General features: G+C 44.7%; 1 protein-coding gene across 2 annotated transcripts in view; it reads right to left on the bottom strand.

Annotated features, from left to right (window-relative positions):
- Nucleotides 1–5,690: 5,690 nt before the first annotated feature.
- LOC139540030 (metallophosphoesterase MPPED2-like) overlaps nucleotides 5,691–27,524 on the bottom strand; it is a 46,984-nt gene continuing 25,150 nt past the window's right edge. For both annotated transcript variants that reach the window (XM_071343550.1, XM_071343549.1), the window contains exons 4-7: nucleotides 25,897–26,122; nucleotides 9,180–9,295; nucleotides 6,309–6,422; nucleotides 5,691–5,958 (exon numbers count right to left, since the gene is read on the bottom strand). In XM_071343550.1, the coding sequence (XP_071199651.1) occupies nucleotides 5,849–5,958; nucleotides 6,309–6,422; nucleotides 9,180–9,295; nucleotides 25,897–26,122 (566 nt within the window). In that variant the 3' untranslated portion in view covers nucleotides 5,691–5,848. The remainder of the gene's footprint in view (nucleotides 5,959–6,308; nucleotides 6,423–9,179; nucleotides 9,296–25,896; nucleotides 26,123–27,524) is intronic.

Below are 27,524 nucleotides of genomic sequence, written 5' to 3'. Positions count from 1 at the left end.
GTCCATGCTGACGCGATGGCATCACACAGTTGCTGCAGATTGGACAGCGTTACATTCATGCTGTGAACAGCCCGTTCCATCTCATCCCGAAGATGCTCTATTGGGTTGAGGTCTGGGGACTGACCAGGCCACTCAAGTAAACTGAACTCACTGTCATGTTCCAGGCTATGTTTTTCCACCACTCTGTTGTCCAGTGTTGGTGGTAACGTGTCCACTGGAGCCGCTTCTTCTTATTTTTAGCTGATGTAGAATTGTCTGGAAATGAACTGAAATTAGGCCGATGGTAATTGATGGCTGATGAACTGTGGTCAGAGGCAACAGGATGCCCACCCGCTGCTTTTAAAAAGGGTAGGTAGCATAAACATAACCACATGTAACATATGGATTTGCATTAGTATATGCATCAAAAGTCCCAATGCAAAGTTACACATCACTTTTCAATTTTTGTAATTATTACATAAAACTGGACATAATTCCGTAGAAGGGCTTAGTCAAGTCGGAAGTTTTTTTTTCCTTCCGGGGGTGTGATGTAATATGGAGGACCCTGCAAGCCAGTCAATTCTAAGACTGACCCCAATTAGTCGACTGGTCGATTGTTTGGTCGATAGGCTGTTAGTCGACCAATAATTTCTGAGTCGAGCAGTAGCAAATATATTCAGTTTTATGGCACACAAGACACCTGTCTGATTCGTGCCCATCTCAGTAAACGAATGCATTGCGGAGGCTGCAGGGATGGTGCAGTCCAGGAAGAAGGGGAGTGTGGCTAATAGTTTATTGATGCTTGATCTGGCAATGCTGTCCATAGGCTCTGTATAGAGGGTGTGACGCAACTGTGCAGCCTCCGGAGGCTTGCAAAGTCTAGCTCCATATGCTTCCATTTAAAAAAAAAAAATACAATGTATAGGGCTCCATATAGCTCTTTATAACTCCGCATTGATATGATTCGCTGATGGTAGGTGGGGGTGGGAGATCCTGTATGAACAGAAACTCACTGACTTGACAACTTTATTCACAACAGCTCTGCGAAGTGCAAGAAGCATGAATACCTGACTTCTACAGAGGCCATATCGCAGTAAATGCTGTACAGCCACTGCAGATGTCAGATTGACCATGCAGAGCCTTTAAGATGCACAATACACGTCTCTCAAGAATGCGCTATCCCGTCAATTTGCACATTCATTGTTTCATAACATCATTGTGTGAATTGTTTGTGTTTGTGTGTGTCTATCAATCCCCATTACATACACTATATATACAAAAGTATGTGGACACCCCTTCAAATTGGATTGTGGATTCAGCTATTTCAGCCACACCCGTTGCTGGCAGGTGTATAAAATCGAACACGCAGCCATGCAATCTCCATAGACAAACACTGACTTGTTGGAAAGGTGGCATCCTATGACGCTGCCACGTTGAAAGTCACTGAGATAAGTAAGGCCATTCTCCTGCCAGTTTGTCTAATTTCTGTCCTGCTAGAGCTGCCCTGGTCTGTAAGTGCTGTTATTCTGAAGTGGAAACATCTAGGAGCAACAACGGCTTAGCCGGGAAGTGGTAGGCCACACACAAGCTTACAGAAGTGGACCGCCGAGTGCTGAAGTGCGTAGCATGTAGAAATCTCTGTCCTCGGTTGCAACACTCACTACTGGAGTGGTGTAAAGCTCACCGCCATTGGACTCTGGAGCAGTGGAAATGCGTTCTCTAGAGTGATGAATTAAACTTCGCCATTTGGCAATCTGATGAACACATCTGGGTTTGGTGGATGCCAGGAGAACGCTACCTGCCCCATTGCATAGTGCCAACTGTAAAGTTTAGTGGAGGAGGAATAATGGTCTGGGGCTGTTTTCATGGTTTGGGCTAGGCCCCTTAGTTCCAGTAAAGGGAAATCATAACACTACAGCACACAATGACATTCTATGTGTTTTAATAAAAATCAACTATATGTGTCCACATACTTTTTTATATAGTGTACATTAAAGTAAACCAAGTTTTGGAACTCCAGCTATCAAAGAATGTTAGCTATATGCAGTGATCTTTGCCAGCAAGCTAGTCAAGTAGCTAACGTTAGCTATTTAGCCAACTAGCTATTAGCCTAGCCATCCACCATGGTTATGGTAAGCAAGCTAAAGCCTTACTTCTCGAGACCAGCTAGAACACAACACAACTAAAGCATAACCGCAGACTAAAAGCAAAGAGAGAGCAGAGACTTACAGATTGATGGTTGGGGCCCATCTGATGGTTAAACTTTTAAAAGAGTTAGCTACCAAAGCGAAAGGGAGGCGGGCATTTCAATGGGTCAAAATAGATAGATTCCAGATGTCAGTCAGCTAGCGCGCTAGCACTAAGCCAAGGTGGAAAAAGTTACAAAACTCCCGTAGCCTACTTCACAGAGAACATGGCAAAAAGTTGACAAAACAAAAAGGAGAACATACGAGGTACTACACTTTTGGAGCTAGCAGGTATGATTTTCTCTTTTGTTTTGAGCCCAAGGCAAGAAGGCACCAGAGCCTGCCGTGCTAATGGGTTCCCACTAGATAACACAGCCACCTAGTCTGAAAACCATGAGGTGTGGCTAACGTTAGCCAGCTTGAGCAAGCTACTGAGCTAGCATTTGAACTCTGTAGCAGAGTAGATCCTCCATATGACTTTGAGAAATAGTGCATTGTGTATAGTTTAGAAGTTACCTGGAAATAAGTTAACATGTAATCACCCAAAAACATAACTATGTTTGTACTTATAGGTAACCAGATCTTGACTACACTGCGGTTACATTGGTAAGTAAAAACTCATGCCTCCTACCCTTCAAGTACACATGGTCGTCTGTTGTGCTGGTGTTTTCCCGATAGTTTTTTACTCAGCTCTGCAGCTCTCTACCTTCAAGCGGAGACAATCAACCAAACACACATACACACACAGGGTGGCAGTCAGCCTTCCTTCCCCACCATGCCCCTGACATCCATCAACACCAAGGCCACACTGACAATTCTTCCCAATCAATAGTAGGTGTCAGGACAGCATAGGGCCACAGCCATCCTTGTCAAGAGCACACATTAATCCATGTTGCGGTCAGTCAGGGGATAAGTAATAGACTTAGGGCTTGATTCAATCTGTATATAACGGTGAACTTTACTGATAAAGATTGAATCCACCCCTTAATCAGTCTGGCCTAGAGAGGACAGATAGTGCACAGATACAGCTTCACCTCTACCCAATGGAGCGAGACACAGGGGGATGCTTTAGCAATGTACGGATTCCTTTAGTGTGCTGCGCTACTCATGTATATAAGGTAAAATAAACAAAACTGTATAGCTATTCAACAGGTACAAATATTGCAATTTTATTTGCATATAAAGGCAACTAAATGTATTACAAGTTAAACAAAAGTTTCATAAACCAGGAAACTAAACAGGCATTTACAATGACAAAAGACTACTGTTGGCAACTTTTTTGCGTGCTAGCAAGATCGCATTTTCACACTGTGCAACAAAACAAAAATAATTAGCAAAATTCTTATTACCGTATTTTAGGGGACAACTCACTTTTGCGTCGGCAGCTGTGAAATATAATTTAAACAGCTGTTTGCTGAATATCGATAAAAATATAAAAGTGAGATGAAAATGCATGTGTGCTTTGAATAGCATGTAACATACATTTTTGAAAGGCTTTAGTGGGCCTATATAAATTCACACAAACACCAATTCACATGTACTCCATGGAAGATGGGGACATTTGAGAATATACATAATATGTTGCGTCCTGTTGAATGTAACCCAGATCAAGGTAGATGATGTACCGGTACATACTTTTCCAAAACAAATGTGAGAGCCCAAGGGACTACCGTATATAATAACTGGAAACATTTCATATATTCAAAATGTTTCATTTTCAACAATACACAGGGCTTTAACAGAGACCAAATAACTTTTGTTACAATGCCAAATGCATGTTCTATTATCGTCATGAGGTCAAGTATTGCTGATGTAGAGGGTACGATTACTGTCAGGCAGTGTACTTGCCTGTCAGACAAAAAGCGTATACGGTTGAAGTCGAAAGGTTACATACACCTTATCCAAATACATTTAAAATCAGTTTTTCACAATTCCTGACCTTTAATCCTAGTAAAAATTCCCTGTCTAGGATCACCACTTTATTTTAATAATGTGAAATGTCAGAATAATAGTAGAGAATGATTATTTCAGCTTTTATTTCTTTCATCACATTCCCAGTGGGTCAGAAGTTTACATACACTCAATTAGTATTTGGTAGCATTGCCTTTAAATTGTTTAACTTGGGTCAAACATTTCGGGTTGCCTTCCACAAGCTTCCCACAATAAGTTGGGTGAATTTTGGCCCATTCCTCCTGACAGAGCGGGTGTAACTGAGTCAGGTTTGTGGGCCTCCTTGCTCGCACACGCTTTTTCAGTTCTGCCCACAAATTTTCTATAGGATTGAGGTCAGGGCTTTGTGATGGCCACTCCAATACCTTGACTTTGTTGTCCTTAAGCCATTTTGCCACAACTGTGGAAGTATGCTTGCTTGGGGCCATTGTCCATTTGGAAGACCCATTTGCGACCAAGCTTTAACTTCCTGACTGATGACTTGAGATGTTGCTTCAAATATATCCACATAATTTTCCTCCCTCATGATACCATCTATTTTGTGAAGTGCACCAGTCCCTCCTGCAGCAAAGCACCCTCACAACATGATGGTGCCACCTCCATGCTTCACGGTTGCGATGGTGTTCTTCGGCTTGCAAGCATGACCCTATTTCCTTCAAACATAACGATGGTCATTATGGCCAAACAGTTCTGTTTTTGTTTCATCAGACCAGAGGACATTTCTACAAAAAGTACGATCTTTGGCCCCATGTGCAGTTGCAAACCGTAGTCTGGCTTTTTTATGGCGGTTTTGGAGCAGTGGCTTCTTCCTTGCTGAGCAGCCTTTCAGGTTATGTCGATATATGACTCCTTTTACTGTGGATATAGATACTTTTGTACCCGTTTCCTCCAGCATCTTCACAAGGTCCTTTGCTGTTGTTGTTCTTTTCGCACCAAAGTATGTACATCTCTAAGAGACAGAATGCGTCTCCTTCCTGAGCGGTATGATGGCTACGTAGTCCCATGGTGTTTATACTTGCGTACTATTGTGTGTACAGATGAATGTGGTACCTTCAGGTGTTTGCTCCCAAGGATGAACCAGACTTGTGGAGGTCTACAATTATTTTTCCTGAGGTCTTGGCTGATTTTCCCATGATCTCAAGCAAGGAGGCACTGAGTTTGAAGGTAGGCCTTGAAATATATCCACAGGTACACCTCCAATTGACTCAAATGATGTCAATTAGACTATCAGAAGCTTTTAAAGCCATGACATAATTTTCTGGAATTTTCCAAGCTGTTTAAAGGCACAGCCAATTTAGTGTATGTAAACCTCTGACCCACAGGAATTGTGATAGTGAATTATAAGTGAAATAATCTGTCTGTAAACAATTGTTGGAAAAATGACTTGTGTCATGCACAAAGTTGATGTCCTAACCGACTTGCCAAAACTATAGTTTGTGGAGTGGTTGAAAAACCAGTTTTAATGACTCCAACCTAAGTGTATGTAAACTTCCAACTTCAACTGTACGTCTTCAGAGAGAAAACAAAGCATGACAAATGGCACAGAAAACCAGTTATTGCAGCAAATGCAAACAATTGGAAAATATGAAATATTTTACAAAGTTCATAATTTCATTACCAGAATCAGATTTTCATGCATTTTTACAAGCATTTTTACAAAAGCCAAATATCTTGAAGATTAACATTTAGTACAACTCATTTGATTAAAAAAATGCTGGTTTATTTCCGATGCTCTATGGGTTGGGCAGGTCGAATATGATGGGGGGGTTGGTGGGCTGGAAACTGGCTGTACAGGTGGAGGAGTTGATAAAAGTTGTGCATCCATCCGTCATAATGCCGTACCCTGCAGACAGAGGACAGAGAAATAAGACACCAGAGTCAGAAAAGAGAGAATAACAGGTCTGTTAAGCCAGAGATGCATGGCACAGGATAGCCCCCACTGATACAGTATTAAGTGTCGCCCTAGTACAGCATCCATGTTAGGAAGTGCTTTGCCTGAAATTGGACTCCTTCCTATAATTGTGTAAACAGTAGGTGCCAAGGCAGCAGCTACTCTTCCTGGGGTCCAGCAAAAGTAATGTAATGGGGATCCATAATAAATACAAATACAATATGGATGCTGTACGTCAGTACTCTACCAATCTGCTATTGCGTAGAACCAGGACTATGGAGGACAGGGTACAGAAAACTCACCCTCGTGGATGCCACCGAAGGCGTGGAGCTTGGGTCGGACCCTCTGCTGTACCGTGTTCAGCAGCTCCACACAGCCCACTCTCTGGAGCTCCTTGGGGACCCAGTCACGGAAACCTGTCCCAAACCACGCCAATAGATTGATTAACACACACTGGATTAAGCATAAGAAAGATACATTTGTAACGAAAATACATTGAACAACAATTCATTTATAACATGTAGTGAGACCAGTCAGGCACAAACTAAGGGCAACATTTCCCCCCGTCTTAACGCTGTTCGGAATTACATTACAAAACAATGTGTTACTAACATATGTGCTGTGAATGTTTGAATGGAACATAGGCAATACATTAAATTTTCTGTCCAAAAATGATGCAGAAAAATTAATCCATGCTTTTGTTACTTCTAGGTTAGACTACTGCAATGCTCTACTTTCCGGCTACCCGGATAAAGCACTAAATAAACTTCAGTTAGTGCTAAATACGGCTGCTAGAATCCTGACTAGAACCCAAAAATGTGATCATATTACTCCAGTGCTAGCCTCCCTACACTGGCTTCCTGTTAAGGCAAGGGCTGATTTCAAGGTTTTACGGTTAACCTACAAAGCGTTACATGGGCTTGCTCCTACCTATCTTTCCGAGTTGGTACTGCCGTACATACCTACACGTACGCTACGGTCACAAGACGCAGGCCTCCTAATTGTCCCTAGAATTTCTAAGCAACCAGCTGGAGGCAGGGCTTTCTCCTATAGATCTCCATTTTTATGGAATGGTCTGCCTACCCATGTGAGAGACGCAGACTCGGTTTCAACCTTTAAGTCTTTACTGAAGACTTATCTCTTCAGTGGGTCATATGATTGTGTGTAGTCTGGCCCAGGAGTGTGAAGGTGAACGGAAAGGCTCTGGAGCAACGAACCGCCCTTGCTGTCTCGGCCTGGCCGGTTCCCCTCTCTCCACTGGGATTCTCTGCCTCTAACCCTATTACAGGGGCTGAGTCACTGGCTTACTGGTGCTCTTTCATGCCGTCCCTAGGAGGGGTGCGTCACTTGAGTGGGTTGAGTCACTGACGTGATCTTCCCGTCTGGGTTGGCGCCCCCCTTGGGTTGTGCCGTGGCGGAGATCTTTGTGGGCTATACTCGGCCTTGTCTCAGGATGGTAAGTTGGTGGTTGAAGATATCCCTCTAGTGGTGTGGGGGCTGTGCCTTGGCAAAGTGGGTGGGGTTATATCCTTCCTGTTTGGCCCTGTCCGAGGTTATCATCGGATGGGGCCACAGTGTCTCCTGACCCCTCCTCTCTCAGCCTCCAGTATTTATGCTGCAGTAGTTTATGTGTCGGGAGGCTAGGGTCAGTTTGTTATATCTGGAGTACTTCTCCTGTCTTATCCAGTGTCCTGTGTGAATTTAAGTATGCTCTCTCTAATTCTCTCTCTCTCTTTCTTTCTCTCTCTCGGAGGACCTGAGCCCTAGGATCATGCCTCAGGACGACCCGACATGATGACTCCTTGCTGTCCCCAGTCCACCTGGCCGTGCTGCTGCTCCAGTTTCAACTGTTCGGCCTGCGGCTATGGAACCCTGACCTGTTCACCGGACGTGCTACCTGTCCCAGGCCTGCTGTTTTCAACTCTCTAGAGAAAGCAGGAGCGGTAGAGATACTCTTAATGATCGGCTATGAAAAGCCAACTGACATTTACTCCTGAGGTGCTGACTTGCTGCACCCTCGACAACTACTGTGATTATTATTATTTGACCATGCTGGTCATTTATGAACATTTGAACATCTTGGCCATGTTCTGTTATAATCTCCACCCGGCACAGCCAGAAGAGGACTGGCCACCCCTCATAGCCTGGTTCCTCTCTAGGTTTCTTCCTAGGTTTTGGCCTTTCTATGGAGTTTTTCCTTGCCACCGTGCTTCTACACCTGCATTGCTTGCTGTTTGGGGTTTTAGGCTGGGTTTCTGTACAGCACTTTGAGATATCAGCTGATGTACGAAGGGCTATATAAATAAATTTGATTTGATTAGAGATTTTTTTTACTGGTAATAGCTTCAACGTAGGCTAGACATTAACAATATAATACACAGACAATAATATTATTTTAGTTAAATATTAAAAACATAGGCAACAAGACCAGCCTCATTTAAAGCATGGGCCTATGATGGCCTACTCTGGACTATTCATAATCTACCATTATTGTCCATGTTTTATTCTTATCTCGTAGCCTTCTCAGTACATTCATGTAATTATACTTTATGTGGAAAGGTTAATTAGCATACTCTCCCCCAAACCTCCTTTTGACACTTCCATTTTTGGCTCCACCTACGCAGACGCAAATACAGGTGAGGCGAAAATACCCAACTCGTCATTGCACAGGCTTTGTAGCTCGTTGTGCGTGTTTTTTTCCAGTGAGGAAAAGGTCACCCAAACTCTGCTTCCATTACTAACAGATAAAGCCCGAACTATATGTTATTTTGGGTCCGATACCGATTCAGATTTTTTGGAGGGGGAAAATTGACCTCTACTGATATATCTGCTAATATACTGTTTTACAGCAGGGAATTTTTTCAATACTGAATTCTCATAAAGTGCCATTCAAAACAGCAATTGTCCAAGAAATATGCTTAAAATGTTAATTTCTAACATTGTGACAATAATGAAAATTACCGCAAGTGCTCAGATAAGCATGAGATTCCAGTTTTCATCCTATTTATTGAATATCAGCTATCGGTGAAATTACTTCCAGTATGTGCAATGAATGAGTGACACAGTAATCATACGGGCAAATAAGTGCAACCAGTTTTAGCAGTCTGTGGGATAATATCCTACACACTATGATGTGGAATAGAGTGTTTGGCGGTTATATGAACTCAACTCACCGAGGGGAGGTCCATGGGTCATGAGAACGTCTATACCCTCTGGAACCTGATTCCACTTGTCCAGTAGTGACTGACCGCGGGGAAGGTTAAAACCCCAGCCATTAAACCACGGCGTCCTGTAGAAACGGTTCAAAGGAATCTACATTACACACACCTGCACAAAATACTGAATACAGTATATGTGCATACATGCAATTCAAACATGAACACAGAACTGAGTACAATGTTTTTTATAAATTGCGAGAAGGAGAGAAACAGTTTTTTACACCAGGACATACAGTTCATTCGTAAAGTAGTCAGGCCCCTTCCCTTTTCCCACATTTTGTTACAGCCTTATTCCCACATGGATTAAAAAAAATTGTTCCCCTTAATCTACACACAATACCCCATAAAGAGAAATTAAATGACAAAGCAAAAACATTTTTTATTTTTGCAAATGTATTCAAAATAAAACAGAAAAAACGTATTTACATAGGTATTCAGACCTTTTGCTATGAGACTTGAAATTGAGCTCAGGTGAATCCTGTTTCCATTGATCACCTGTGGTAAATTAAATTGATTGGACATGATTGGAAAGGAACACACCTGTCTATATACAGTCCCACAGTTGACAGTGCATGTCAGAGAAAAAAAACAAGCCATTAGGTTGTCCATAGAGCTCTGAGACAGGATTGTGTTGAGGCACAGATCTGGGGAAGGGTACCAAAAAATGTCTGCAGCATTGAAGGTCCCCAAGAACACAGTGGCCTCCATCATTCTTAAATGGAAGAAGTCTGGAACCACCAAGACTCTTCCTAGAGCTGGCTGCCCGGCCAAACTGAGCAATCGGGGGAGAAGGGCCTTGGTCAGGGAGGTAACCAAGAACCAGATGGTCACTCTGACAGAGCTTCAGAGTTCCTCTGTGGAGATGGGAGAACCTTCCAGAAGGACAACCATCTCTGCATCACTCCACCAAATCAGGCCTTTATGGTAGTGGCCGGACAGAAGACACTCCTCAGTAAAAGGCACATGACAGCCCGCTTGGAGTTTGCTATAAGGCAACTAAAGGACTCTCAGACCATGAAAAACAAGATTCTCTGGTCTGATGAAACCAAGATTGAACTCTTTAGCCTGAATGCCAAGCATCACACCTGGAGGAAACCTGACACCATCCCTACGGTGAAGCATGGTGGTGGCAGCATCATGCTGTGGGGATGTTTTTCAGCGGTAGGGACTGGGAGATTAGTCAGGATCGAGGCAAAGATGAACGGAGCAAAGTACAAAGAGATCCTTGCTCCAGAGCGCTCAGGACCTCCGAATGGGGCAACGGTTCACCTTCCAACAGGACAACGATCCTAAGCACACAGCCAAGGCAACGCAGGAGTGGCTTCGGGACAAGTTGCAATGTCCTTGAGTGTCCCAGCCAGAGCCCGGACTTGAAAGTCTCTGTAGAGACCTGAAAATAGCTGTGTAGCGACGCTCCCCCTCCAACCTGACAGAGCTTGAGAGGATCTGCAGAGAAGAATGGGAGAAACCACAAATACAGGTGTGCCATGCTTGTAGCGTCATACCAAGAAAACTTGAGGCTGTAAATCGCTGCCAAAGGTGCATCAACAAAGTACTGAGTAAAGGGTCTGAATACTTATGTAAATGTGATGTTTCAGTTTCTTTTGATAAAATTAGAAAATGTAAGAAAAACTTTTTTTGCTTTGTCATTATGGGGTATTGTGTGTAGATTGATGAGGAAAAAATATATGTAATCAATTTTAGAATAAGGCTGTAACGTAACAAAATGTGGAAAAAGTCAAGGGGTCTGAATTCTTCCGGGGGCTGGGGGGGTTCCCTCCCAGATTGGATTTTTTTTTTGCTGTATTATTGGTGTAGAAAGACTTGACTTTACTGAACATTTTTTAATTCAGTGTGATGTTATTTTGGGGGAATATCATCTGGGTGTACGCCTATGAGAATCAGAAAATATTTTCTAAGTAAGAGAACCTTAAACCTGTCTTCGAGATTAAAGTCTTATTTACAGATTTACTTATAAGTTGTTTAGTGGTGTTTTTGCAGCACACGTGATGGTAGATTTCGCAAAACAAATACCCACTGGATTGATGAAAATAATCATGATATCATTGATTATTTGACATCATGGTAAGCATAGGCTAGCATGTAATTGAGAAGGTTTTCGGGAAAGCCTTTCCATCTACCAGAGGACTGTTTTCATTAGCATCAATACACAAAGTGGTAGACATGCGAACTGTACACACGGACATTCTCGTTGCCCTTTCATAAAGTTGTTCATATCTTATGATAAACTTGGACAAATGAATTTAGGTCAATACATTTTGGGAATATTGTTGAATTCCATTTTAATGCCTGGATTCTGTGAGAGCCCTAATTATCATATTTGAACCAGAATGAGGCTCTCCACCACCTATTGGTGTAGTTACGATACACCATCTTCATAAAATGTTTTCATCATTTATCTACATATAAAATCACCAACAAGCCTAAGCCTACCAGTAGCCTATCCATAGTAGGGAGCCAAATTGATGGCTCTCACCGATTCGATAGGCTACACCGACTGACGAGACACACACTTTAGCATCACTGTTCGGCAAGCCCCAACATCCTAGGAAAGGAAACCTAGGAAATCCTTTGGTTTACTTGTCCCGATGCGATATCATGGATATAAACACATTGCATGATTTATGAATGGCAAAGGGTTATAGATGTACTTTATTCGTTCAGTTTGACCTTTTTTATAAACTAGTCCACGCTTGTTCAGTTGTCAAATCAAAGCACAGTAAATAGCAGGGACGTCGCTAGGCCTATTTTAGGGGGGCTTAAGCCACAGTGGAACATAGTGTTCAGTTCTCCACCGTGTATTTCTTACTGATGTTTCAGTCTCTTCTTTCTGTAACTGAGGGACGACATAAGTTCCTCCAGAAAGAGACTGGAGATCTGGCAGAAGCTTGTTTCGGCAAACAAGCTGTATGTGACACACTGATAGGCAAGCGCACAGATGCATTTGCCACAGAACTTTATGACAGAACCAAAGCACTCGGTGAAATTCACAATATTCCAGAGGCAGATGCAGCAAGAAAGTGCAAACAAAGAGAGATTGTGTGGTGGAGGCCTCCTTGGGATTAGGTAGAGAATTGTCAGGGATCCCAAACAATGAAAACAGAGTTGTTGCTCCCCTGTTTGGACAAGATGGATTCTCGACTGTAGATGCAGGTCTGCTCAAAGGCATACAGGCATGCAGCCCCAACTCAAAAAAATTCCTCGATACATCATGCTTAACTGAGTTTGCCAAGCACTACGGTATTGATGTTATAACAGAAGAGATGTTGGTGGCCAGAAACTTTCTTGCCCGGAGAGGCCGGATGTCCTCCCAAAGATATGGTTGCTGTGCATAACCTCCTGGATGATGATATGTTTCCTTCTCTGAAGGAAATCATTCAGGTGGCCCTCACAATTCCTGTGAGCAGCTGCTCCGGTGAAAGGTCCTTTAGTGCACTGCGCAGGCTGCGATCCTGGTTGCGTAAGACAATGGGTCAGAAAAGGCTTGCAAATCTTGCAGCCATGTCCATTGAGGGTGAAGTGCTTAGGCCACTAAGCCACAATAGTGTCATTGACCGCTTTGCCACCTTTAAAAATAGGAGGTACACGTTGATGCGTCCACCCACAAAATAAGCATCAAAAGAGAGAAGCAGGAGGAGCAGTTCCTTAATATAGGTTGTAATATTTGTTTGGGATCGTACTTTATCAGATTTTATTCGTAATTATTTTTCCATTTTATTTAGCTCATTAGTTGAATTTAGTTTTGCTCCTTTGTGGATGATACTGTCTTTTTCTAATGGTATAACATGACCTGCATCTCTCGCTCTCTCCCCCCAAATAAAATCCCAAAGTATTTTGGCTACGTAGCACAGCCATTTTTGTGCCTTTTGTTGTTGGATGGATGGGGACAGAGTGGACTTTAATTTCTTTATTTGGATATAATTTAAGTAAGTCATATTAGATCAGTGTCTAACCTAATGGAACGTCTACTTCCAGCTAACACTCTCAAACACATAGAGCCCCTGAACGCAGCCCACTCTCCAGATCCCAAACGCCTGAATTCTGATCACACACCTGTATGTCATTATCACACACTATTTACTTCAGTTCTTTGCACCGCATCATTGTGAGGTATTGTTTGTTTTGTGACACACGCCTATTCGGAGCTCTGTTTTTCCCGTGATTTACTCCTGCCGTGTATGATAGTTTTTGCCTGCATCACTAACGACGCCTTTTGCCTATTCCCTGCCTGTACTTTAGCCTATTGGATTTCCTGTTATCAATCTATTGCCTGATCTCCTGGACGACGTTACTAGCCTTTTCCCTGCCTGTGTTGTTGCCTTTTTGGACCCCCTGTGTATGACTTTCTGCCTGCCCCTGGACCCAGCTACCTGCCTCCTCCTATGGTCATTTACCAATAAACACCTGCTGCGCCCTGCACTTGAAACCAGCTCTCTGTCTCCCATCGTGTTCATTACACACAAACTATGAGACTGGTATACCTTTAGCTAACCTTGACCAAAAATAACCTTATTTTGATAGATTTTACACCCATTGTTCCTTTAAAAATACACGATGAAAATATGTTGGGGGAGTATGCCCAGACCCCCCCTATCCATGAATCTCTGGTGACATCCATGGTAAATAGCAAATGCGCCATGAGTCCGCATGGCTGGCTATGTGAAACACGTGAAAGAAAATAAATGAATATGCCACTCGCTTTATCGCTTTATGACTGACAGGCGCCTATCCTATCAATAGATCGCTAGAAGATGCCCAGAGAAAAAGAGAGAGAAAGAGAGAGAGCTGAAGACAGCGAGCCATAGCGGGAGATAGAGGGCTATTAGATGACCAGGACATTCATTCTGGCCACACGGCTGAGCCACAGCATAACAGAGGTCATCCAAAGAGGAGGCAAATTGATTAAGCTGTCAGCACCAATGAGAAAGAGCATGTTAAGAGATTTATGTCTCTCCTGGGACAGGCCTCGTAACACACACATCAGTATGTATGGGCAGCCCTGCCTTGACTGCCGCCTTTATACCGACTGCTCAGACAGCCAGGGAGGTAAAGAGATGGCCCGGCCTCAATGGCCAGACAGCACGGCACACATCATCAGGCCACGGCTAAATCTGTCCAGAGCTGCCTGGGAGAGGGTGGAGAGACGGACGGGGGGCGGAGTGGAAGCTCTTTGGTCTCGACTAAATGAACGCTGATAGCTGTGGCTTTATGACCGATGTGGCCCGTGGGGCATTTATCAACCTGCCTGGACAGTCTAGGCTACACCGTGGCGCAGGTCTCTCTGGAGGGTTCAACCCAGGGCTGCTGCTGCCTCCGGGGGACATTAACTACATACAAAACACTCCAGATTGATGCTTCCCTTCTGACCAAAGATGCATTTCCCGGTTCGAGTCATTCCAGTCCTAACTTAAAGAATCTGGCGTATAAGAAACGCATGAGCTCCGTTCCTTTCTTAACGGTCCCGACGAGAGAGAAAACATGTCAGGGGGAGGTTCTCGTCTGCACTGTTCAACCAATCCAGTAGATGTGGAGTTAAGATGCAGTGTCCTCTGTTAAACTCCAGGCAACTCTTTCCATTTCCCCTGATGCCTCTAGTTGTTTCCAACCCGCTGAGGGTGTTCCAGTCCAGGTAAGCCTCTGGACCAACTTTCACATCGAATAATGTGAGAGTTTGAATCAGGCACATTTTGTAGAGTGTGGCTTTCAACTAAATGAAAACATAACTTGCTCCTATTGCCAAGTTCAATTCAAATGCAAATTAGATTTGTATGGTCTTTTTACATATCAGCATTTCTGTTAAACCCCCCACTGTGCGATAGCAAAGGCCCGCTGACACAGCTCTGCCCTGCGTTGCTCACAAACAGCCAATTCATATTGACTGCACCTATATATTTCCCTCCAGGCTAGGTAACACTGCCTTCTCCAACCTTGTGACTCAAAGCTGAGCCTGTTCTGTGTTAGAACTGGATCCTACTGCTGACACCAGTGCACAGATTAATCCTGCGTTTTCCCCCGGCGTCTCTCTCGATCCCAGCAGAGCAGACAGAGATGAGAGGTGAACAATGAGCTGTGCTGCTCAACACAGGAGCCTGTAAGAGACAGGAAGTGGAGGGGGGGGAGGAGAGGCAGGCTCCGGGCCGGAGGACTCCATTATCTTCACATGCTGTGGGGGAGCCGGAGCAGAGGGAGCAAGAGCATCACCTCGTTGGGGGGGGCCTTGGGAAGAAGGTACACATACCTCTTTATGTTGTCATACCGTCAGAGGATTCACGACAAGACAAAGACCAGAAATAGGGGGGGACAACAGAAAAAACAACCTTAGCATCCCCCAATTTTATCATGGACAAAAATGATTTAAAGTGCCCACATAGGCCTAAACATATAAGCAAAGATTGGGGGGTAGGATATTGAGGGTAGCTGGACCAAGTAGACATGAGATAAGATCAGATGAGATTTAACTCTGCCTTCTCCCACTGTGGCTGTCATCACTAGGCTAACTGACAGACTACCTCTGGCCACTGCTGTTGTCTCCTGTTGGGGAATGATCCATCAGGACGTGTGGAGCGCTGGCCTCCGCTGTCTGCCCGGACTCAGGCTGATAAAAGAAGTAATGCTAGTTCCTGCCCTGCATGCCTGGGCCCTCTGCTTTAAGAGGCCAGCGGCAGCTTGATCGTGATTGATGACAGAGTAAATAAAGCACAGTGCCTGCTTTAGAGCATGGTGTGTCGGGCGGTATACACATGGGTGCAATCCTTCACCATTGCTAGGGCTAGAGTTTCTGCAGACCCACCCCCCTCCGGCAGGCAGGCAGACATTCGGCAGATAAAGCCCTGCAATAACAGCCACTGTCTGGACTTGCTGCTATCTGATCATCACCTCACTCTCTGTCATTACACACACACACACACACACACACACAGTACGTGCGCACACAACGTACACACACGCAAACGCAAACACACATTTCTGCTTTTCCAAGCATAGATCTGACAACGTCCTCTTGTTAAATATGCCAACCTGCACAGTGTACATCGTCTTGACACAACAAGCTATGCATGTCATTGGTTTGAACTTTATTAGCATGTGAGCTTGGTGACCTGTCAGCTGAACCGAACACAGAATGCAGACATGGGCCAGACATTTTTAGCTCTAAAACAGTGCCCCAACCGCACCCCTAGCTTCAGGTTATTTATGAAAGCGGTCAGGTCAGCCACTAATGCACTGCCTCGCGAGTCCCTCAAGTCTCTCCAATCTAAAAGGGCTACTGGAATCTTCAAATATTAATCCACTCAGTCAGGACTATCTGTGGGTAGTAGCACTAGACTAGAAGTGAGGGGCATAGGGCTGTGTATGGCTGTAATGTTGAACAACTCTCTGCTGCAGCAGAGTGTTACTGAGAGGGAAATAAAGGGCCTGGGGATTTCCTGTCTGTCCAGTCTGTCTGTAATGGCATAGGATGCTACATACCTGGACACATACTCTGTCAGTCACAATACTGACATGAGGAAGCTAAATGGTAAAATGCTGCATTCTTCTGAGTAAAGCCTACCATCTCCTGTTTCTCTCTATCGCCTGCCCTGGCCTGGACAGATGGTCTTAGCTTCTAGCAAACACTAGTCACACTACACTTCACTGTGTCGTGTACTCAGCCAGGCTTGTTGTGACACTGCACTGGTGGTCCAATCAACCCCTCAACCCCACTGAGTAGGCTAGCTGCATCCTCCTCAGTCTGAATGTCACCTGGTAGTACGATCAGCTCTTCTGCATTCATTCATTTGCTAGTCATTGAAGCCTGGGAGTAATCATCAGTAGTCTACACACACCACAGAGGGCTGCACACACACGTCGTCTCGTCCAAGGTCTCCTCTACCGAGATGGCTCTGGATGACCCTGGTTAGTCAAACGAGCCGCATAATTCATTGTGGTAAAGGGCACCGCACTGGTTGGTTATTTCACAGATCATTACATTGTGGTGCTAGACGGAGGCTGTTAAAGCACTTGTGATGTCACTGTAAAAATGTGGATGATGTTGAGGTAACAAGGCTCTGGCTGGCTCCTGGGGGGGAGTGGTGGTGGGGTAATAGCAAGGCCTCTTACCGCTGACTGGCACATACAGGGACTGAGGAGGGGCAGGCTCACAGAAACACATCGCTAGAGAAATTGGCGTCAGCGGTGGGATTTGCGCCTAACACCTGAACATCATTCAACCTGGACACATAAGTCAAAGGCCCTAGCCTTCCGAATCCACTGTGGCAGGCTGGAGTTCATCCAAAATGGTAATCCTCTGAATAGAGGGCAGGCATCTCCTCCTCTCGTCTGTGGGTGTTCATCCCATTCCTAATCTGGGCCATACTTATTGTCTGCCTGACCCACTCTTCTCTCTGCCCCCCCCCCCCCCTTCCTCCCCTCTCCCCCCACCACCACCCCTATGACCCCCGCCTGCCGCCTTCGTGGCAACCTGGCCCCTCGTCCTGTGCGCAAGTTTGCCCTGCCTACCTGGCGCTGTGTGAGAGCCTCCCGCGCTGTGCTGCAGTCAGCCAGAGCAGGACAATGCACTGCTGAAAGATCTGAGGAGGGTAGCGGACATGAGCAGCTAATTAACACTGACGTGCAGCTTGCACCTCCGGGTCAAAGGTCACTTCACAATCAGTGATGTCAGCAGGTAAGGCCTCGCAGGAGCCTGTAGGGCAGAGTAGAGCAGCATTTCAACATCTCCCCTGTGTGAACCAACACTCCCAGAGGCTGAGCATAACCATACACTCCCTTGTGGTTTTGATTTGGGGAAGGAGAACAGACCGTGGCCTGTTTTCCCCAGGCTCTCACGTTACTGCTTCTTCCTCTGAAGTGATGGATCTTGTGGAACAGTCCACTCACCAATGGACAGATGGACATTCAAAACCTGACCAAAACCGCTGCTACCCCAAAGACACTTCTATTACATATTGTATTATTACATTATTATATCCAGCTATATTCTGGAAAGTCTTTATTGAAAAGTGAGGTGAAGTATTTTGTCAGAAAACTAGGGCTGGGAATTGCCAGGGACCTCACGATATGATATTATCGCGATATTTAGGTGCCAATATATGTATTGCGATTCTCATGATTCCATATGACTTGCGATTTGATTGCGATTTCCAAACATCATGCTCACAACATGTCTTCCGCAGAGAGACAAGAGAGCATGAGAGAATTTGTTTTGATCAATCATCGAAAATAAGTGCTGAAAACACGTTGGCTCACTATTTTTTTTAAAGAATACAGAGAACAAGCTGTAGGATGAAAAATAGGAGAGTTTTGGCACAGGTGCAGACTAGCGCTAGCTAACGCTACCTAGCAAAAATTTTGAATAATTCCAAATAATATAATAAGTCATACTGTGTGAGGTAATTGTTATCAGACAAGTTGTTGTGATGACAGAATTTTCACACATTGAGGGGTAATAGGGATTTCCACCAAGTGACGCTGAAAAGTGGAGCCCTTACCTAGGGAGTTGGAACCTCATTTCAGATATGCCCTTTATTTCTTCGCATAAACACACAACGGTCATTTGAGGCTATGCTCGCATACTGTTGCCGATTAGTCAGGCAGCTTCCCATTCCCATCTATTCATCTGCTACACAGATGGACAGAAAAAAATCAAAGCCACACATGACATTAAGACAATGGCCAGTCTACCAGTCAATAAAGTACATTGCTAGCTCAGCATGAGTGCCCATGTGAGAGATTGAGCCTGCATTAACCTCACAGCTACGCTGTCCTCACTGACCCACACACCCAGTGGAACTGATTTAAAATGGCAAACACACTGAGGATGACACACACACACACACACACACACACTGAAGCGACACACACACACGGCTGTGCCACGGTTTCTATGGAAACAGAACCACACCTTCTTTGTGGCTCTGCCTGACGGGCTCTCACCCGATGTGAACCCAGAGGTCACATGACCAGTGTGTACGCAGTCATAGGCGGATTAGAGGAAGTCTTAGCATTTCTAAAGCCATACTCAGGCTGCCACTGTCACCTTGCTGCCTATAGCATAGCAGCTCAGCTCCCTTTGCCCTCAGTCACACTGACACACACACATAGAACGCTACCAGGTCTGGTCATGGTATATCTGCCATGAAAGGAGAAGGTATTAGCTGTTCAATGCTACTATGAGATATGGAACATTTCAAGTAAAAGTTGTACAATTTTAGGCTTAAAGGGATACTTCAGGATTTTGGCAATGAGGCCCTTTATCTACTTCCCCGGAGTCAGATGGACTTGTTGATACCATTTGTATGTCTCTGTGTCCAGTATGAAGGAAGTTAGAGGTAGTTTCGCCAGCCAATGCTAACTAGCGTTAGCGCAATGACTGGAAGTCCATGGGTATCTACTAGCATGCTATCTGACTCTGGGGTACACTGACCAAAAATATAAATGAAACTATTTCAAAGATTTTACTGAGTTACAGTTCATATAAGGAAGACATTTCAGTTGAATGTATTCAGTTGTACAACTGACTAGGTATCCCCCTTTCCCTTTTAAGGAAATCAGTCAATTGAAATAAACTAGGCCCTAATCTATGGATTTTGAATGACTGGGAATACAGACGTACAGTTGAAGTTGGAAGTTTACATACACTTAGGTTGGAGTCATTAAAACTCGTTTTTCAACCACTCCACAAATGTCTTGTTAACAAACTATAGTTTTGGCAAGTCGGTTAGGACATCTACTTTGTGCATGACACAAGTACTTTTTCCAACAATTGTTTATAGACGGATTATTTCACTGTATCACAATTCCAGTTGGTTAGAAGCTTACATACACTAAGTTGACTGTGCCTTTAAACAGCTTGGAAATTTCCAGAAAATGATGTCATGACTTTAGAAGCTTCTGATAGGCTAATTGACATCATTGAGTCAATTGGAGGTGCACCTGTGGATGTATTTCAGGGCCTACCTTCAAACACAGTGCCTCTTTGCTTGACATCATGGGAAAATCAAAAGAAATCAGCCAAGAACTCAGAAAAAAAAGTGTAGACCTCCACAAGTCTGGTTCATCCTTGGGAGCAATTTCCAAACACCTGAAGGTACCATGTTCATCTGTACAAACAATAGTATGCAAGTATAAACAACATGGGACCACGCAGCCGTCATACCGCTCAGGAAGGAGACGCGTTCTGTCTCCTAGAGATGAACGTACTTTGGTGCGAAAAGTGCAAATCAATCCCAGAACAACAGCAAAGGACCTTGTGAAGATGCTGGAGGAAACGGGTACAAAAGTATCTATATCCACAGTAAAACGAGTCATATATCGACATAACCTGAAAGGCCGCTCAGCAAGGAAGAAGCCACTGCTCCAAAACCGCCATAAAAAAGCCAGACTACGGTTTGCAACTGCACATGTGGACAAAGATCGTACATCAGTCCTCTGGTCTGATGAAACAATAATAGAACTGTTTGGCAATAATAACCATTGTTATGTTTGGAGGAAAAAGGGGGAGGCTTGCAAGCCGAAGAACACCATCCCAACCGTGACGCACAGGGGTGGCAGCCTCATGTTGTAGGGGTGCTTTGCTGCAGGAGGGACTGGTGCACTTCACAAAATAGATGGCATCATGGGGAGGGAAAATTATGTGGATATATTGAGGCAACATCTCAAGACATCAGTCAGGAAGTTGAAGCTTGGTCACAAATGGGTCTTCCAAATGGACAACGACCCCAAGCATACTTCCAAAGTTGTGGCAAAATGGCTTAAGGACAACAAAGTCAAGGTATTGGAGTGGCCATCACAAAGTCCTGACCTCAATCCTATAGAAAATGTATGGGCAGAACTGAGAAAGTGTGTGCGAGCAAGGAGGCCTACAAACCTGACTCAGTTACATCAGCTCTGTCAGGAGGAAGGGGTGAAAATTCACCCAATTTATTGTGGGAAGCTTGTGAAAGGCAACCCAAAACATTTGACCCAAGTTAAACAATTTAAAGGCAATGCTACCAAATACTATTTGAGTGTATGTACATTTTTGACCCACTGGGAATGTGATGAAAGAAATAAAAGCTGAAATAAATCATTCTTTCTATTATTCTGACATTTTCACATTCTTAAAATAGTGGTGATCCTAACTGACCTAAAACAGGACATTTTTACTAGGATTAAATGTCAGGAATTGTGAAAAACTGAGTTTAAATGTATTTGGCTAAGGTGTATGTAAACTTCCGACATCAACTGTATCTGTTGGTCACAGATACCTTAAAAGAAAAGTAGGGGCGTGGATCAGAAAACCAGTCAGTATCTGATGTGACCACCATTTCCCACATGCAGCTCAACACATCTCCTTCGCATAGAGTTGATCAGGCTGTTGATTGTGGCCTGTGGAATGGTGTACCACTACTCTTCAATGCTGTGCAAAGCTACTGGATATTTGCGGAATTGGAACACTCTGTCGTATGCATCGATCCAGAGCATCCCAAACATGCTCAATGAGTGACAAAAACCCGCAAACTTTTACAGATGCAAAATTGAGAGCATACTGTTGGGCTGCATCACCGCCTGGTACGGCAACTGCACTGCCCACAACCGCAAGGCTTTCCAGAGGGTGGTGCAGTCTGTACAACGCATCACTGCGGGCAAACTACCTGCCCTCCAGGACACCTACAGCACCCGATGTCACAGGAAGGCCAAAAAGATCATCAAGGACAACAACCACCCGAGCCACTGCCTGTTCACCCCGCTACCATCCAGAAGGCGAGGTCAGTACAGGTGCATCAAAGCTGGGACCGAGAGACTGAAAAACAGCTTCTATGTCAAGGCCATCAGACTGTTAAACAGCCATCACTAACACAGAGAGGCTGCTGCCTACATACAGACTTGAAATCATTGTCACTTTAATAAATGGATCACTAGTCACTTTAATAATGATTATATATCTTGCATTACTCATCTCATATGTATATACTGTATTCTATACCATCTTGCCTATGCCGCTCGGTCATCGCTCATCCATATATTTATATTCTTATTCCATCCCTTTACTTAGATTTATGTGTATTGGGTAGTTGTGGAATTGTTATTTATTACTTGTTAGATATTGCTGCATTGTCGGAACTAGAAGCACAAGCATTTCGCTACACTCGCATTAACATCTGCTAACCATGTGTATGTGACCAACATTTTCAGCTTCCAGGAATTGTGTACAGATCCTTGCGACATGGGGCTGTGCATTATCATGCTGAAACATGAGGTGATGGCTGCGGATGAATGGCACGACAATGGGCCTCAGGATCTCGCCACGGCATCTCTGTGCATTTAAATTGCCATTGATAAAATGCAACTGTGTATCTTGTCCGTAGCTTATGCCTGCCCATACCATAACCCCACCGCCACCATGGGGCACTGTGTTCACAACGTTGACATCAGCAAACCCCTCACCCACACAACGCCATACACGCTGTCAGCCATCTGCCCGGGTACAGTTGAAACCGGGATCCATCCGTGAAGAGCACACTTCTCCAGTGTGCCAGAGGCCATCAGTGGTGAGCATTTGCCCACTGAAGTCGGTTATGACGCCGAACTGCAGTCAGGTCAAGACCCTGGTGAGGATGACAAGCACGCAGATGAGATTCCCTGAAATGGTTTCTGACAGTTTGTGCAGAAATTCTTCGGGTGTGCAAACCCACAGTTTTATCAGGTGTCCGGGTGGCTGGTTTCCGACGATCCCGCAGATGAAGAAGCCAGATGTGGAGGCCCTGGGCTGGCATGGTTACTCGTGGTCTGTGGTTGTGAGGCCGGTTTGACGTACTGCCAAATTCTCGAAAACAGCGTTGGAGGCGGCTTATGGTAGAGAAATAAACAGATTCTCTGGCATCCGGACATTCCTGCAGTCAGGATTTCAATTGCATGCTTCCTCAAAACTTGAGACATCTGTGGCATTGTGTTGTGTGACAAAGCTGCATATTTTAGTGGCCTTCTATTGTCCACAGCACAAGGTGCACCTGTGTAATGATCATGCTGTTTAATCAGCTTCTTGATATGCCACACCTGTCAGGTGGATGGATTATCTTGGCAAAGGAGAAATACTCACTAACAGGGATGTACACAACTTTGTGCAAAGAATTTGAGAGAAATAAGCTTTTTGTGCATATGGAACATTTCTGGGATTTTCAATTTTAGCTTATGAAACATGGGACCAACACTTTACATGTTGCGTTTATATTTTTGTTCAGTGTAGATAAGGGGGGGCCTCATTGCCAAAATCCCAAAGTATCCCTTTAACTTTACCAGTTAAGTTTGCAGACAGACATGCTATGTGGCAAAAGTCTGCTAAGACACACTGCTATCAGAAGTATCTAGGGGTCAAGGTCATGAACTACTGGCTTTGACAATCACTCCCCAAAAACAATTCATTTAGATGATTTCAGTCAGCATTGACCCTGAGACATAGAGCAGGCCTGCAGTGTGTGTCAAGCCTGGCTGAGCTCTTTGTGTGCGGTGGAAATTACCTCTGTGATCAATAGGCTCAGAGGTAGCAGGGGCCACCGTGGCCTGCTGGGAGTGCTGTCCCTAAGGGGGCGCGGGGTCAGGCCCAGGGTTTGATCCGTACGCCCCAACAAAAGAACCAGGATGTGTCGGAACAAAGGCCACTTCCTGCTGGAGAGGCTGGGAATTCGCCCCGGTAAAGATCACCCCAGAGCTGCACCATAGACCTCCCATCATGCATCCTGTCGGCTGGTTCGCTCCCCTTCATGTCTCCGCCCCTCTTGCCAAAATAATAATTTGATTCGGCACTACTCTGTGACTGAAACATGTTTCTGCCCTCATTGTTGCTCTTTACTCACGGCCTGCATTGTGAGAAACATTCCACTATCACCAGGAAAACCAAAACCTTTGAAGTAGAAGATAAAGGATTAAATCAAGCTGGGAGAGTTACTCTCAAGACTGGAAGGTTTGCCACTGAGAATGAGAGTTGGGCTCAGGAAGCAAATATAATATCATACTGACTGAGCCAGGTTAAGGTGTGAAGACCTAAAACACTACTTCTCTCACTATCATCAGCATAACATTACACCTGGTCAGACGTTCATTGTCAGATGAGTCATACCTATTCAACTGGGGCTTGAGGAGACAAAAGCACCATGACCTCTCTCTCTCTCTAAGACCAAACGTCCAGGGGCTGATGAAGAACAACACAGGCAGATGGAGGCATGTGGTTGACAGAGAGATTATTAGCTCTGGGAAGGGGGGGGGGGGGCTGTGAAAGGAGGTTGGTGTGTGCCAGCCAGCAGGGAGTTGTGGTGGCCAGACGGGGGTCAGGCAGACTGACACACAATGGCATCATTCCACTGCTCTGGCCCTCTCCAGCCACCCAGGGCCTCGGCACAGATAGCCAGGCTGCATGTCTCTGTCCATCCTACTGGGGAGAATATCAGGGGGATGGAGTTCACAGGGATGAAGTTTACATTCGGTTATGTTTTGTAATTCTAGCCACTTAAAAAAGGTCAATTAAGTGTCTTAGAGGAAGAAATATAAAAAATGTGCCACTGGCACAAGCATTAAATAAAATTGTGAAGAATCATATGACAGGCCTACAGCGAAACTCTTCACTTGCCTCATGAACTACCTCTGAGTCTGACTTCCTAATCTAAATCAGAGATCAGTCATCCCCTCACTGACACTGTAGTACGGAGGGGAAACTAGAGAAGCAGTGGTTGAAGGGTTAACTGGGCCTGGGAGATATACACAAGTCAGACACAGTGGTGTGGCTGAATGGGGATATGGGTGCGTGATGACATAAGTCTGAAGCTGAGTACACTATAAGTACATGTCTCCATGGCAGCCTGTAGCATGTTAGGACATGCCACAAGTCTAGGACAGGAGGAGAGGACATGGCTGGGACTGACCCACACCCAATTGATCAGACATGTGTCTCAGGCACTCTGTGTCTAACCAAAAACATGGAGTTCCTGTCAGGATTCAGGACAACAAGGCAATGACCTCAATGAGGTATGGAAATGGTAAAAAGAAATAAAGGATTTAGAACATAGAAGCAGTGAATACTCTGTAGTGTTTGATATCCACCATGGACACACACTAGTAAAGAAAAAATAAACTAGACTCATCCAGGGACTTAATAAGCAAGCAAAGCGAGTCACCACACACATTCTGTCATCACCTCTGCTGTATGTAAAGCATAAAGTATTTGAGCAACACGGGCAAACTCAGGTATAGTGATCAGTGTCACTGAGGCCATATTATGCAATAGTCTGTCACTCAGCGATTAGCCTCTAGAGCAGGGGTAGGGGCAACTAGATTCGGCCACGAGCTGATTGTTGTCGGAGTGAATGGTCAAGGGGGTCAGAAAATAAATATAATAATTTAGACACTGCAAATAGACCACACCTAAACCCAAAAAGAGATTTTTTTAAAATAATAATTTCACACCTTAATTACATTGAGACATGATCACGTCTCTTTTGTGGGAATACTTGAACAGACTTCTTAAATTAAACACATTTTTAGCATTTTTACTGTCTTTTTTAAAAACTTTTTTTTTTTTACTGTCTTTTTTTAAAACTCAAAACTAAAATCTGACCTATAGTCACTGTAGCATAACACTGCATAGCACTCATGATATTAAACCCAAGACAATAAATAAACTTACCACGGTGCCCCGAATATTCGGAAACCCTTGACTGTAACCTCAGAGTCCTGCAGGTAAGTACAGTTTGAGAGGAGGGCCTGAACATCGTCAAAGTCCTCAGGTCTCAGCTTGGAGACGGAGGGAAAGCGATAATAATCCTGCTTGACCAGCTCAGCCATGAAGTCCTTGTCAAACGTCAGTTCATGGTTCCCTGCGATCACCACCTTGAATTCATACGGTAGACTCCCTGCAGGAAAGACAGAGACAGAAAGAATTGTTGAATATCAAATCAAATATTTAAATACCCAGAACACAACAGGTGTAGTAGACCTAACCATGACATGTTTACTTAGCCCTAAACCAACAACGCAGTTCTATGTAAATAGTCCGGGTGGCCATTTGATTAATTGTTCAGTAGTCTTATGGCTTTGGGGTAGAAGCTGTTAAGGAGCCTTTTGGACCTTGACTTGGCGCTCCGGTACAGCTTGCCATGCAGTAGCAGAGAGAACAGTCTATGACTTGGGTGACTGACAATTTTTTTGGCTTTCCTCCGACATCGCCTAGTACATAGGTCCTGGATGGCAGGAAGCTTGGCCCCAGTGATGTTCTGGGCCGTACGCACTTTCCTCTGTAGCACTTTACGGACAGATGCTGAGCAGTTTCCATACCAGGCGGTATTGCAACCGGTCAGGATGCTCTCAATGGTGCAGCTATAGAACTTTATGAAGATCTGGGACCCATGCCAAATCTTTTCAGTCTCCTGAGTGGGCTTTGTCGTGCCCTCTTCATGACTGTCTTGATGTGTTTGGACCATGATAGTTTGTTGGTGATGTGGACACCAAGGAACTTGAAACTCTCGACCCGCTCCACTACAGCCCCGTCAATGTGAATGGGGGCGTGTTCGGCCCTCTTTTTCCTGTAGTCCACGATAAGCTCCTTTGTGTTGCTCACGTTGAGGGATGAGGTTGTTGTCCCGACGACCTCCCTATAGGCTGTCTCATCGTTGTCGGTGATCAGGCCTACCACTTATGTCCTCAGCAAACGTAATGATGGTGTTGGAGTCATGCTTGGCCAAGCAGTCGTTGGTTAACAGGGAGTAAGCGCACACCCCTGAGGGTCCCCGTGTTGAGGATCAGCGTGGCAGACGTGTTGTTGACTACCCTTACCACCTGGGGGCGGCCCGAGAGGAAGTCCAGGATCCAGTTGCAGAGGGAGGTGTTTAGTCCCAGGGTCCTTAGCTTAGTGACGAGCTTTGTGGGCACTATGGTGTTGAACGCTGAGCTTGGATGCCACCTTTCTAACAACTCAGTTCGTCAAATATCTGACCTGCTAGAGCTGCCCCGGTGAATTGTAAATGCTGTTATTGTGAAGTGGAAACATCTAGGAGCAACAACGGCTCAGATGCAAAGTGGTAGGTCATACAAACTCAGAACAGGACTGCCGAGTGCTGAAGCGTGTAAAAAAATGTCTGTCCTCGGTTGCAACACTCACTACAGAGTTCCAACTGCCACTGGAAGCAATGTCAGCACAAGAACTGTTCGTTGGGAGCTTCATGAAATGGGTATCCATGGCCGAGCAGCTGTACACAAGCCTAAGATCACCATGCGCAATGCCAAGAGTCAGCTTGAGTGGTGTAAAGCTCACTGCCA

Source organism: Salvelinus alpinus, chromosome 15, assembly GCF_045679555.1.
Source record: "Salvelinus alpinus chromosome 15, SLU_Salpinus.1, whole genome shotgun sequence".
NCBI classification, from domain to species: domain Eukaryota; kingdom Metazoa; phylum Chordata; class Actinopteri; order Salmoniformes; family Salmonidae; genus Salvelinus; species Salvelinus alpinus.
The sequence above is the reverse complement of the archived record's forward strand: the minus strand, read 5'-3'. Positions and strand labels throughout refer to the sequence as shown.